At 44.6% G+C, this 13,563-nt stretch overlaps 1 protein-coding gene across 1 annotated transcript in view; it reads left to right on the top strand.

The window, feature by feature from the left end:
* The window catches only part of LOC136628621 (guanine nucleotide-binding protein subunit alpha-15-like), a 50,228-nt gene extending 37,280 nt beyond the window's left edge, over positions 1–12,948 (top strand). The window contains exons 6-7 of the mRNA XM_066604676.1: positions 1,219–1,372; positions 10,324–12,948. Of these exons, the coding sequence (XP_066460773.1) occupies positions 1,219–1,372; positions 10,324–10,553 (384 nt within the window). The 3' untranslated portion in view covers positions 10,554–12,948. The remainder of the gene's footprint in view (positions 1–1,218; positions 1,373–10,323) is intronic.
* The last annotated feature ends 615 nt before the right edge of the window (positions 12,949–13,563 follow it).

The raw sequence follows: 13,563 nt of genomic DNA on the forward strand, positions 1-13,563 counted from the left end.
CTGCCTTCATGCAAAGACTGTCAGGACCCTCGGGATTGGTGAGGGTCCAATGGTCAAACCCACACCTGTGGATAAGGGATGATTTTTGAGTTTGGTACAAAACCTCTAATGATGATTCTCACAAGCGCTAAGACCAGTCCTTGGGACATCATTGATTAATATGTCATGTATGTGTAGTGGCCCGAGCCTATATATCTGGCCCCTCCATAGCGGTCATACATGTCATATCTTGGATGCTCTCTGCAAATTGTCTTGTCTTTAGTTATGTGTATTGCACAGCTGCAGCATTTAAGTGTGTGCCTTGTGTCTCGGTCGCTGAATGTCATCATTACAGGATTGTTGGTCAATCACTTAGATCATAGTCAGCTGATACCCGCAATCTCAACACAAATGTCCACTAGTCTAAGGTTATGGTCCCGCAGTCTGGTAACTGCCCACTTGCAACAGCCAATGGCTGCGGACTTTGCTAATAAAGCTACTCTCTTATTGGCAAAACTTTTAGCGCATTGCCTGCTGGTGGGTGGGACTTCGGACACATTGCGGTTACCCTTGTGGCTGTACTCTAGTGTGTAGGGGGGTAACTAGACATCTACTAGCATCTTAGATTGTGAGACCCAATAGATACAGGTGTGAGCGATGATGATCTCAGCACGGTGCTGCAAACTATATTGGTTCTATACAAATAAAATAAAAGTAGCAGTTAGGACCAAATAAGGTGATGAATGGGTTAATATGCATATGAATTACACATGGTGGGTATAGAGGATAGAAATCAATTAATTTCTAAAATACCTGTAGGAGTAGGTTGGTTAAGTGGTTAATCCTTATTATAAACATAATATACAGTACGTGGTTGTTATAATGACATCTTTTAGGGTGGTGAAGGGTATTATGGGGGCACAGTCCAAGTATCTCTAATGTTATCTAATTTGACGTTGATGATAAAATGTTAGATGATAAAAAGTTAGATGATAAAATGTTGTTGGCCTGCAGCTACCACTAGATGGAGCTCACTGCGTAAACGCATACAGCTCTCATTGAATTCATTGCTAAATTCATACACAGTGAGCTGCCCCCGCTGGTGGCGAAGTGAATTGAATTCTGATTATACCATGTTCTTCCAAGTGTTTCATAGAGGTTTTCTAATTGCCGCACGCAAAACATAATGAAAAATGTGATTTATATGTGTTTTTGACATTCTCTTCATTTTGGCCACAGAATCGCATGCGGGAGAGTCTGGCCCTTTTTAAGAGTATAATGGAGCTGCCCTGGTTCAGAAACTGCCCCATCATTCTGTTTCTTAACAAGACCGACCTGCTTGCTGAAAAAATCTGTTTCTCTGATGTGGCCACATACTTCCCCACGTTTAAAGGTTCGTACACTGTTTCTAAAACTAATGTTATGTTATTAGCTGTTTAGTCGTTCCCGACCCTCGGCGACCCTGCAGGTGTTTTCGGTTTTGCACGGCTTCTTTCAGTTGTGTGATGACCATTGCAGTATCAGCCATCTGTTCTTTGGCGCCAGGTCTTCTTTTGCAACTGATACTAATAAACAGATGTATCAATTATTAACATGACTGGCGCGTTGCAATAACTCCATTTACAACATTGTAGTCAAGTCATCCTAATGTGTTGCATATCAAGTTAATGCTTGCTACATCTGTACCCAACCTTACCATAGTGTCAGAGACATGGCTTAAAGGAGATGTCCCGCGCCGAAACGGGTTTTTTTTTTTTTTAACCCCCCCCCCCGTTCGGCGCGAGACAACCCCGATGCAGGGGTTAAAAAAACCACCCGCACAGCGCTTACCTGAATCCCGGCGGTCCGGCGTCTTCATACTCACCTGCTGAAGATGGCCGCCGGGATCTTCTACCTTCGTGGACCGCAGCTCTTCTGTGCGGTCCACTGCCGATTCCAGCCTCCTGATTGGCTGGAATCGGCACGTGACGGGGCGGAGCTACACGGAGCCGCTCTCTGGCACGAGCGGCTCCATAGAAGACTGCTGAAGACCCGGACTGCGCAAGCGCGGCTAATTTGGCCATCGGAGGCCAAAAATTAGTCGGCTCCATGGAGACGAGGACGCTAGCAACGGAGCAGGTAAGTATAAAACTTTTTATAACTTCTGTATGGCTCATAATTAATGCACAATGTACATTACAAAGTGCATTATTATGGCCATGCAGAAGTGTATAGACCCACTTGCTGCCTCGGGACAACCCCTTTAAGGCTTGGGGGCCCGGATGCAAAAGTTCAACATGGGGGTCCCCCCCTCAACTTTCCTCTGGATCGTTGGGTCTCTTAAGAAGCCCCTTGATGCTACACTAGCAGGCGGGGGCATTGCTGTAATCTTTAATGATCAGGCAGTCTAAATGCAGGGGCCTCAAAGCAAAACCTGTAATATAGCCCCCCAACCATCCATGCCACATTTATAATACTGGTGCTGTCTTATACAATAGAGAGGCCTTTGGGCCCCTGAGGCTCCAGGGCGCGGTATCGACTGCTACCCCTGCACCCTCGTATAATCGCTATAACTCTACCCCTGCATCCGCTATATATCGTCTTGCGTCTATGGACTTACGATTTTCACATGTGTGAAAAGATCACAAGCGCTTCCAATAGTTTTCATTGGCGAACATTGCATATAAATCGCCTCGCATCTCTTCTGTGGAATTCCAATCCTCTTGCATGACTTTCATGCGCCATAGAGGATCGGAAGTGTTTCCCATTGATTTAAATGGGACACCGCGCACCGCACTCGCATGCACATTACACAGCAGGCAATGTATTTTAGGTCCCATTGAAATCAATGGGTGATGTGTTCCCAGGAACGTGAAAAAATAGATCATGCCACGATTTTTTCCCTCTGCACATCTCAGTGAGGAAAAACGTCTCTCATATATTTGGCTACATTCAAAATAACGGAATTCACATTCACGCACGTTTTGTGTGTTTCATAACACACAAAACTTTTGCGAAATTCTCGGCTGTGCGCAACCGGCCCAATACAAGTGTAAAATGCTTTGTTCAAGAGGAACTAGAAGATCCTGCCCACGGCACTTGTACTTCTCCGTAGGACAGGTTGGGAGGGGCCTTAAGTAGCAGTAGGTAATTAAGAGATTCTTATAAGGGAACCTTCACATTGGATGGATTTCTGCACACTGCTATAGACCTATTCACATGTGCGTATATCGGCCGCTGTTTTCATGGCCAGCCGATACACACTACCATCAGAGCTGATTTCCCCCTTCCTTTCCCCTCACCGGCTCTCTGCCTCTCTTAGCTTAGCTCCGCCCCCTTCTATTGCAAACAGCCGGAGGGGAGGAGAGAGGCAGAGAGCTGGCATATGAGCAACTACACTCGCCAGTGTAGATGTATATGAACGGCCTTTTTTTTTTCTTCTAAGTCCTTTCAAGCTCCGCGCCATAGCGCATGAGTCTGAAAAAAATAGCGGGAAGATAGGTCCTTAACCTCTTAAGGACATGGCCCTTTTTTTCCCATTTTCTTTTTTACTTTCGGTTCCCACCCTGCCCACGGCCGAGGACCCTGCTTACCTGTGCGGGCAGGCGTCGTCCATGCGGACCTCTCTTCTGCGGATGGTCCAGCAGTTATCTGGTAATGAAGTGCTTGTGTGATAGCAGCCTTAGGGCTTAAGCACATCATCAGGATGTCAAGGGGTTGGCTTTGACTAGTGTGATTCTCACGCTATATTGCTACGTGTGAGAGAAGACCGCGCACAACATCTTTCAGCTTTATTTGTTTTTACCGTGCGCAGCAAATGAGAAATTTTGTTCATTTTCAAATGCGCTCCGTAGCACCGAGTGTATTTGCGCACGCACTCGTCTTAATCTATACCTCAGGGTTTAAGCAGACATGTGATTTCAGGGGTTTCGGTTTCACCATTGTGATTCTCACCCGTTTACCTTATTGATTTCATACACAACCACTTTGAGCATACGGGCATCTGAAACCGCCCTCCACCTGACCCTTAGGCCGGTGTAAGTGTACTTGCGTATGCCTAAGTGTTGCGTATTTGCAGAATAACTATGCTTTTTGCGTGCGCATTGGTGTATTTTTCTCTACTCTTTATGCCCACAAGCCATGTCTTAATTTTGTGTGCGGCAAACGCACTGATTGAAGTGGCTAATTAGTTCCAGATGTGTTCTTTTTCCAGGGCAAATCCACAGTATTTCAGGTATCTCCTGCATATTGCGCATGTGCTTACCCCCATTGACTTCAATGGGGACCTTTGGAGCGCAAATACGCAGAAAGACAGAGCGTGCTCTCTTTTTCCTTGCGTGACCGAAATGTGTGCGCAAAATACAGAAATGTGAACAAACCCATTGAAATGGTTCTATTTGCTGCATATACTTTGCTTTGTGAGATTCTAGAACTTGTGATATTGCAGTGAAGGATCTTCGGCCTCGCTGCGTGTTCCTCTTTTCATTTCATATCTATGTAAAATGAGAAAAATATTGTTGAAGAGTTGCAGCTTGAACTTTCTAGAACTTTCCTCAATGGAGCTCAGAGAACCTTGAACTCTGAGCCTTCCGGGTAACTAGATCTCTGTGGACCCTTGAGAGTCCCAGATCAGAGACGTGGCAGCTTCTGTCTTCTCTCAGGGTCAGAAGTCTCACTTTTGGGATGAAATTCATGAGAAAATGAACAAACAGATACAGCAGTTATCAACAAAGGGATGTCAGTCACACCGCAGCGGCCATTACTTCATATCCGAAGGCGGACGGCGTCAGATTTGTATCCGTCAGCAGGAAGTCAGTAAACGATGAATGATGTCACAGCTGATCATAACGAGTGTCTCACTGTCTGTATAGGTAAGGGGACCAGCTTTTCCCAGGGTCAAAATGGGACAAAGGGGTGTGGCCAGGGGCGGGGCTTAGCTCAACATGTGAGTTTACATTCATTGTTATAAACATACAGGGAGCAAATTCTGCATTCTATACCACTGGTGCAGATTTTGACTGAAAATCGGAAGCCGAGGAGCACTGACAGCGGGAATTCTCGGAGGAGGTGAGGGGAGCGCTGCATAGTATAAAATCAGCTGTCAAATTCTACACAAATGGTACCGTTTTTTTGGGGTTTTTTTGAAAGCAGAAATGCTGCAGAATTTGCAGGAGAAATTTCTGCTGCAGGCATTCCGCAGCATTTCTTCCACATATAAACATACCCTAAATCAGCAGGAGGTATGCTGCCATGTACAGAGTGTCCTCAGTAGTAATGGTGACCCCCACAGTGGCCTTAGTAGTAATAGTGACCCCCACAGTGGCCTCAGTAGTAATAGTGACCCCCACAGTGGCCTCAGTAGTAATAGTGACCCCCACAGTGGCCTCACTAGTAATTGCAACCTCCACAGTGGTCTCAGTAGTAATTGTGACCCCCTTAGTGGCCTCAGTAGTAAAAATGACCCCGACAGTGGCCTCAGTAGTAATGGTGACCCCCACAGTGGCCTCAGTAGTAATAGTGACCCCCACAGTGGCCTCAGTAGTAATAGTGACCCCCACAGTGGCCTCAGTAGTAATAGTGACCCCCACAGTGGCCTCAGTAGTAATAGTGACCCCCACAGTGGCCTCAGTAGTAATAGTGACCCCCACAGTGGCCTCACTAGTAATTGCGACCTCCACAGTGGTCTCAGTAGTAATTGTGACCCCCTTAGTGGCCTCAGTAGTAAAAATGACCCCGACAGTGGCCTCAGTAGTAATAGTGTCCCCTATATTGGCCTCAGTAGTAATAGTGTTACCCTATATCGTCCCTAGTAGTAAAAGTGACCCCCACAGTGACCTCACAACTAATACTATTACTACTGGGGCTGATATCGGGGACACTATTACTAATACAAAATACACAGAAAATCTGTATACTTTGGCTAATTTCACATGGGCGATCATGGTCTCTGTCCCCGCGATTTTTGAGCGTCAGCTATGCTTTTCTTTTAGAATAATCTTCTATCGCATCATAAAAAAAAATCATACATCGCAGAAAGATAGAGCATGCTGCGATTTTTTTGCTCTGTGAACATCGCATCAGTGAAAACATCGCAGATGGGAAGGAAACCATTGAAAATTATTTTTTAGCAGTTTAGTGCATTGGGGGTCTGAATTTACAGAAATTGTACAACTCAGGAAACCCCACTAATTGGCCACCAATGTCTCTGCATGAGGAATGCATCAGAAATATTACCATTTGGCACATTACTATGGAGATACTGCCATTGCCACATTGGCCATAACAGCCGTAGTAGGTTTGACTGTTGAAGGCTATTCCTCTCTGCCAAAGATGGCCATACGTTAGTTGGAGGCCTGTGATATACTATTGTGTTCATAAGTAATGTCATGTTTGCAGCAAGACATCTGCATTACATATATTAACGACTCGCATGTGCATCACTACACATTTGGGGAAAATTGCACCTCAGCCCTGATCTTACAAAACAGCTTGACTAATGTGTTATGGAAAATTACTTTACAGACCTGGCAGTCTAGTTATTAGGCCAGCTTCTCAGACTTGCCTTTCTTCTGCTATTTCTGGCAGACGCAGACGTCGACCAGCTTTCTCTGTAACTTTGACTGCTGCATACTTCTTGCCAGCACTGGATGGTTACATTTTCTAGTACTCCTAGCTCAGCTGTAGGGCTTGGGCAATTACCTCCCTATTTAGCTGAGTCAGGAATCCTCCCTCATTGCCTGAGTGTTGGTGTGTGTATGCCTCAGACACCCAGCACAGGTCTTGTCTCAGACTTTTTTATCTGTGCTTAAATTGTACTTGTTTCTGTATTTGTTTGTTTCCTGCTCCCCTGTCGTTGTACAGTTCCTGTCTCTGTCTTTGTTGTCTCTCCCTCTGTCTTTTGCCCTGTCCATGAGTGCTTGTCCATTGTCTTCCTGTCCCTGAACCATTCCCGGTCCTGCCCTGTCTTATTGGTGTGTACAGTGGTGTGTTTTGTGTCCTATCAGGGATAGTCAGGCCCTAGAGAAGACCGTTGGGCCATCCTTGTAGGGATGCTTACCCTGCTTTAAGGCATGAGTTCCTCCATCTCCCTGACTAGCAAAGGGCAATATTTTCCATCTGACATTGCTCATAGGTCGGTCTGCTTCACACCGCCTTGTTCCAGTGCCTCTGACCACCAGGGATCAGCTGCCAACCATTCTGGGACTAGCCCAAGCCAAACCGGTAAGTTGACTCAGTGGGTCAACACTCGCTGTTCCTAACACTAGTCCAGACTTGGGCAGACACAAGCTCTATGGTTTTATTTCAGAAATTCAGAAACAAGTTTCAAATTTAGAACATTTTACCAAGATGTCTTCTCTTGGAGCTCCCTCCATATCGTTGATCAACTGGCTTACCCATTTCCTGAAAGGTGACGAGAGCAGCTTGACAAGTTACTGCCATAACTGAATGATTTTGCAATAGTAGTTCTCTTTTGTCCAATTTGTGTGACGGACTGATGATCAAAGGCAGTGCTTTCTATACCGTGGATATCCAGACTGTGTTGAGGAGGGCCTTTCAGAGGACTCTGCTACGTGACTGTCCTACATCGTTGCAACCTGATAAAGCAGATAAAAATTCAAATGCTTTGTTTAGACTCATTGCCACCTATGATGGGGCAGCTACACATTTAGGGATCTCATCTCTCGACATTAGGATATCTTATAGCTTGATCCAGACCTCACAGATGGCATAGGCAAATTGCCAAGTATCATATACAGACGTGGTAGATCTTTGTAAGATTGTTTGGATATCAGCCACTACGTGTCCCCAACTGGTGTAGGAAGGTTGTTGGCTGCTTCCAGTGCCGTGACCGTTTAGCCTGCAATTACTGCCAAATATATCAAAATCCATGACTTTATCAATTGTTGCTCAAAAGTCGTTGTGTATAAGGCCACCTGCATCTTTGGTCTTGAACATGTTGGTAAGACTATCGGTGAATTTAGGCATAGCCAATAGAATATCTGGGGTTGAGTTGGCCTGTCTGCCGTATACAAGGTGATCAGATTAAAAAGATTTTCCAAAAGGTCACATTTTGAATCTCCCAGTTGAGGACTATAAATCCCAGGGATTTGAACTATTACATTTTAGTTGTTTTTTGTGACTGTCCCGGTTATGAATACATTACACTAGTGGATATGATGAGTATTGGTAATTGCTTTGACTCTTTCACACCTCTTCGACTAATTACTGATTGCTGTTTGGATCTATAATCAGGTTATTATCTGCTAGAATACTTCTATGTGCTTACATAAAGCAGCATGTGTTACCATGCAGGGCGGCGCGGGGTCCCGCGGTCGGCGTGCGTCGCTCCGGCGTCGGCGTCCTGGAGCTCTGGTGTCGGGGCTCTCCTGGCGGCTTGGGGCGGCCGGTGGGCGGCGGCGTGGGGATGCCCGTAGGGTGCCGCCCGCACGCCTCCATCCTTCTTATGCAGCAGTGGGAGGAGTTGCCTCCTCCCACTCTCCGCCCCTGGGCGGAGCCTTGTAGTTAAAAGACTGGCACTGATCTGAGCTCATGGACAGTTATTGGTTCTGCTAGCATCTAGTCGGTCCTGTCTGCAGCTAAGTCTCAGTTCAGCCACTAGTTTGCCTGTCAGCTTCCATTTCCAGCTTTGCTTTCTCTGTATGTTCTGTTGGTCATTTCCATCTGCCTTCTCTGTTTCCCCCATCAGTTAGTCCCATCTTGTCAGTCGCCAGATCCCTAGCCAGTGCAGGGACCGCCGTCCAGTTGTCCGCCTGGGGTTAGCCAGGGCCGAGGCAAGTAGGCAGGGACAGTGGGGTGCGGGAAGATCAGGGCACCCCACCTGGCGCTCGGGGGGGCAGAGTGCCGTAACAGCATGTGTGCTACAATGCATTGTGCATCAGGATTGTATGCTTACTGGTCCCACGGTGACCACACTCCATCTGGTCCTCCACCCTCTGATGGAACAAGAGAGGCTGGTCTGCACTTATGTCACCCGTGCCAGTCGGAGGTAACATAGTGAATTTTGTCCAGGACTTTGCCCATATGAACATATGCAGGACACTGCAGCGTTGACAGCACCGCCATACTCAGATTTGACTGTTCTGGGGTATATGGAACCTACAGGCAGGGCCCAGTGCCACTTTATTCTATTTTATCCCTTTTCACCCCCTGATGAACACCATTTGTGGGACACATGAATTTGTTATTGTTAGGGTCTCCTAGGTTCAGACCTTATACGGGGTTGCCCTTTTCAGGATGACAACCCCTTGTTGGTTAATAGAATTTGTACCACTGTTGCTCAATAGGGTGACAGACATGAACTTCCCTATTTGGCATGGGTAGATGTACCCTTGTGTTTTTTCCTTTTATGAAGCTGCACATGGATGGATAACATTGTTTGAGGCATGCACATACAGTGTTGCACCCAAAATAAGACCCTGTCTTATATTCATTTTTGCCCCAAAAGAGGCACAGTGTCTTATTTTCTGGGTGAGGTCTTATTTTACTTACCTAACAAGCTCGGAGCGGGCCTTTCGCTGCACTCCGGAGCTTCGCTGCACTCCGGCCGTCCTCATTTGCCCACAGAAGATCACTTCCTGGTTACTGGAGTCATAAATCCTCCAGGAAGCGATAGCTCTGATTGGTTCTTGAGCGCCACTTAGCCAATCAATACAGCACTGATGCTCCAGAGAGCAGCAGAAGGACTCGGGCTAAGCCTGCTAGGTAAGTTTTACTTTTTTTTTTTACAATGCAGCTAGGGCTTATTTTCAGGGTAGGGATTATATTTCAAGCCTCCCTGAAAATGCTGGAAGATGGCTTATTTCCGGGGACACACGGGGGCTTGCTTTTTAATGAGAAAAGCTGTTTTTGTCAGTGGTACCATTTTGCATTTAACTTATTAAAAATCGGTCTTTACATGTCTTTTTGATATATGCTTTATAATTCCATGTAACTTAAGTGGAGGTAATACGACACAAATGCTGCCAGGCGGAAGTGAACATCTGCCAGAGCAACAAGGTTCTATTGGTCAGGGGTTGGAGCCACTCAGCTGCTGTTACCAGTTGGTTCCCAAAAACCACCCAGAGCAGGGCAAGAGGTGAAGTAAACACAAATTTGGTGGGGAAGCTCTCAGCCAAACAGGGGTCAAAAGGGCAGCTCAGTACTAATGATTACAAACCCATGCATTTTGTACAGTATTTCCATATTTTTTTCCACCCCTGTAAATTTTACTATAAACTTGGAAGAACAAAAGAGAATATGTGCGGACACAATGAAATTGATCTACATGTTATCTGACTACTCCAGACCTGAGAGAGGCTTCTCTACAGTATAATTAATTTCTTACAAAGTCTTCTTCTTATATAGGTCCCCGCCAGGACTCAAAAGCTGCTAAAGATTTCATTGGATCGGCCTACAAGGAAATCTTTGAAAAAACAAAAGTCAAAGATATTTTGGAGAAGGAGAAACAGAAGGCAGAACGCACTCTTTACCCTCATGAGACGTGTGCCACCGATACAGAAAATATCCGCAGAGTATTCAATGACATAAGGGACCATGTACTCAGGAAGTTCCTGGTCGACTTTGGAATCGTATGACGAACGTCCTTGGTGTCTCTTCTGCATAACCTGAACGATGCTACCCGTCACTGGAAGCTATCTAACGTGCAAAACCAAAGAGGACGTCTTTATTGTTTCTGGAGTTATGTAGTTACATCCACTTTTAGGCCCGATATCTTGGCTGCTGAGTTCTGAACGGGAGTACAGAGCTTCTACTGACAATTGTGTGCTTCGTATGTAGTACATGTCCATTCTGCAAAATGCTTCACATACTGAATTACCTTTTAAAGGGAATATATCATCAGAAAATAACCTATTATTTAAATCAAGATTTTATTTTAAACAGATTTTTTTCTATTTTTGGTGATTTTTTTTTTTTTTTTTTTTTAATTTTCATATCACTATGTATATTTTCTTAAAAGAATCCTAATATCAATTACAGTTTTCTGTCCTATAAGCAGAATAATTGACTGAGACTATCTCTTGGGCCACAGACAGAAAGGGAAGAAAGGGATTCAAATGCTCTGTGACCTGTGCAGGGAGGGGGAGGAGGTGAGCTGTGACCATTATCTACTGCAAATGGTGGATCCTGTGTTATCTATATATTTATTGTAATCCTGCCTGTGATAATAATATGATGAGTGTTGAAAATTTTTCTCTACACAACAATAAGTGTCAGGCTATTATGAGGCCTAGTGGTCAGTGTGAGAACTGCAGCATTTTTTAACATAGTGACATGGAAAATAAAGCAAAATTGCTAAAAATTTAAAAAACTATTTTTAACATAACATTTTGATTAACACTATAGGTCATTTTTTGATTATACATTCCCTTTAGATAATATTAAAGGGGTTGTCCGGTTTTTTTTTTTTAATTACTGTTCACCGGGCCTAAAAATACTAAAAGATTGTGTACTCACCTCTCCTCGGCCCCCACAGCTCCAGCGCTGCTGCATCCTCCGGTCACCCCTATGATGCTGTGTTGACAGGCTATGGTATCCCATTAACAAGCTGACTGCAGCCGGTCAACACAGACCCACCACGGAAAATGGAGCTGTGAGGACCCAGAGGAGATGAGTATACGGGCTTATATCAGATATATTTAGTTATGGAGGACAGGAGTTAAAAATAAGTAACTCAGGTGTTCCTTCTAACAAAGAAAAGCAGGCACAATATATGCATGTACCATAGATTTGTGTAGTGAGGTATACAAAGTACTGACATCTAAGAGATGGCACTTTTAAAGGCCACTCCAGTGAAAGCACATTTTTCCACCCCTGCACTCCTCACCTGATTGCTTGTCACACTCTGAAAGTCTCCAGTCACTTCCATGCAGTGCAGCCCCCTGTCTGATGCTTATTAGGCTCATCCTGATGCTGAGATTTCTGCTTTGTCTTTTCTGAGCTAATAATCCCAGTATTACATGAGTAACTAGAGTCAGTACCATCTCTTCTTTCTGGGAGAGCACTGCCATTCCACTCAGCATTTACCTAAATAAGGTACCGTAAGGGTGCTTTTACACGGAACGATCATCGTTCGCCTGAGCGAATGAATTAATAATGCCACAGTTTGCTCGTTTGCTTGAGCAGTCGGTTTAGTCACAAAGATAAACTGTTTGTTCAGTTGGTTCCCCAGTTCCGTTCATCGGTGTTTAAACCAAACGATTAGTGAACAAGCCAAAAGGTATTTTATGCCGGCAGGAATTGAATGATAAGTGAATGAATAATCGTCCATCATTCAATTATTGGCTGTGTTTACGCTGAATGATTGTCATTCATTTTTAGTCGTTTAAGTGATTTTTGGAACAATAATTGTTTTAGGTAAAAGTATTAAGTATGAGGTCATGAGGATGATTTGTGATCTCCTCTATTCTAACTGTGTGACAGGAGCCTCTAATCATCAGCAGTAACTGTGATAGAAAGTCTGTGTCCCCTTCTGAGAAGCTTATAGACATATATAGCATGTGAGGTGCAAAAATACAGCTAGCTAACCACTTGGGTAGATCCTTCCTACAGAACACATGTACCTTAACATTGGGTTGTCATACCTGCCACATTGTGCTAAGCTTGCTTAAGTCAGTCTGCTTTCACATCTGTGGCGGGGTTTTGGTTTTCTGCTCCATTCGGGGAGTAGAAAAGAGGAATCCCCCCGCCAAATGGATCAGAACAAACCCCATTTGGTTTCCACTTAGCTGCCCGGCCTTTGGACAGGAGAAAAAACACTGCATGCAAGGCTTTTTTTAATCTCTGTCTTCCAAGAGCTGTAGCTGTTTTCTTTATCCATTCACATAGCTGCACGAGGGCTTATTTATTTGGGGGGTGAGATGTTAACTTTCTTCTGCGGGTCGTACAAGTATGGAGATGTCACAGATATAATGTGTTTTCTATGTTTGGCCACCATTTAGGAAATAAAAGAAAGCTTTCTTTTAAAGTAAACTCAGCTTCTTTCTCCTCAGTTGGGCTGGTGGAAGGCATTTTTTTGCGTGCTGAGCTATAATTTTTCTTGGTACCATTTTGGGTACATAAGACTTTTTGATCTATATTTTTTGGAAAGTTCAGGAAGTCTATTTTTTTTCACAATATTCTCCAAGCCGGAGATCCAATGTGATATTTGAACAATTTAGAATTTTACAAATACATCGATACCAATTTCACTCGACCTCCAGCTGCCATGATAACTGCATAGCATTCCATATTTGCATTAATCCCTCTGTCTAATTGCTGACATGTCACTATTCAACCCAGCATTTAAAGCGTTAAGCAGCCAGAATTGGAATTATCTCTGAATCCCAGCGCTGGGACAAGGGGATTTGGTGCACTAGGCAGATCAGGCAAATCTGCCTTCAGGGTTTCTGTTATCCGCAGAAGAATATTCCTCTTCAGCTCCCCTGTATTATAAATGGATCCGTACAGCAAGGAATAGATTTTTATATAGAAGGTAACCCCTTAAAATGTGTCTACACTTGGGGCGTGGCCTGGATGGAGACCGGAGCGGCCGCATCTCTCTGAGCTCCATGAGACCTGGCCGATTAGAAGCAACCTAAAGCATAA

The sequence above is a fragment of the Eleutherodactylus coqui genome, chromosome 5, assembly GCF_035609145.1.
Source record: "Eleutherodactylus coqui strain aEleCoq1 chromosome 5, aEleCoq1.hap1, whole genome shotgun sequence".
Taxonomy (NCBI): domain Eukaryota; kingdom Metazoa; phylum Chordata; class Amphibia; order Anura; family Eleutherodactylidae; genus Eleutherodactylus; species Eleutherodactylus coqui.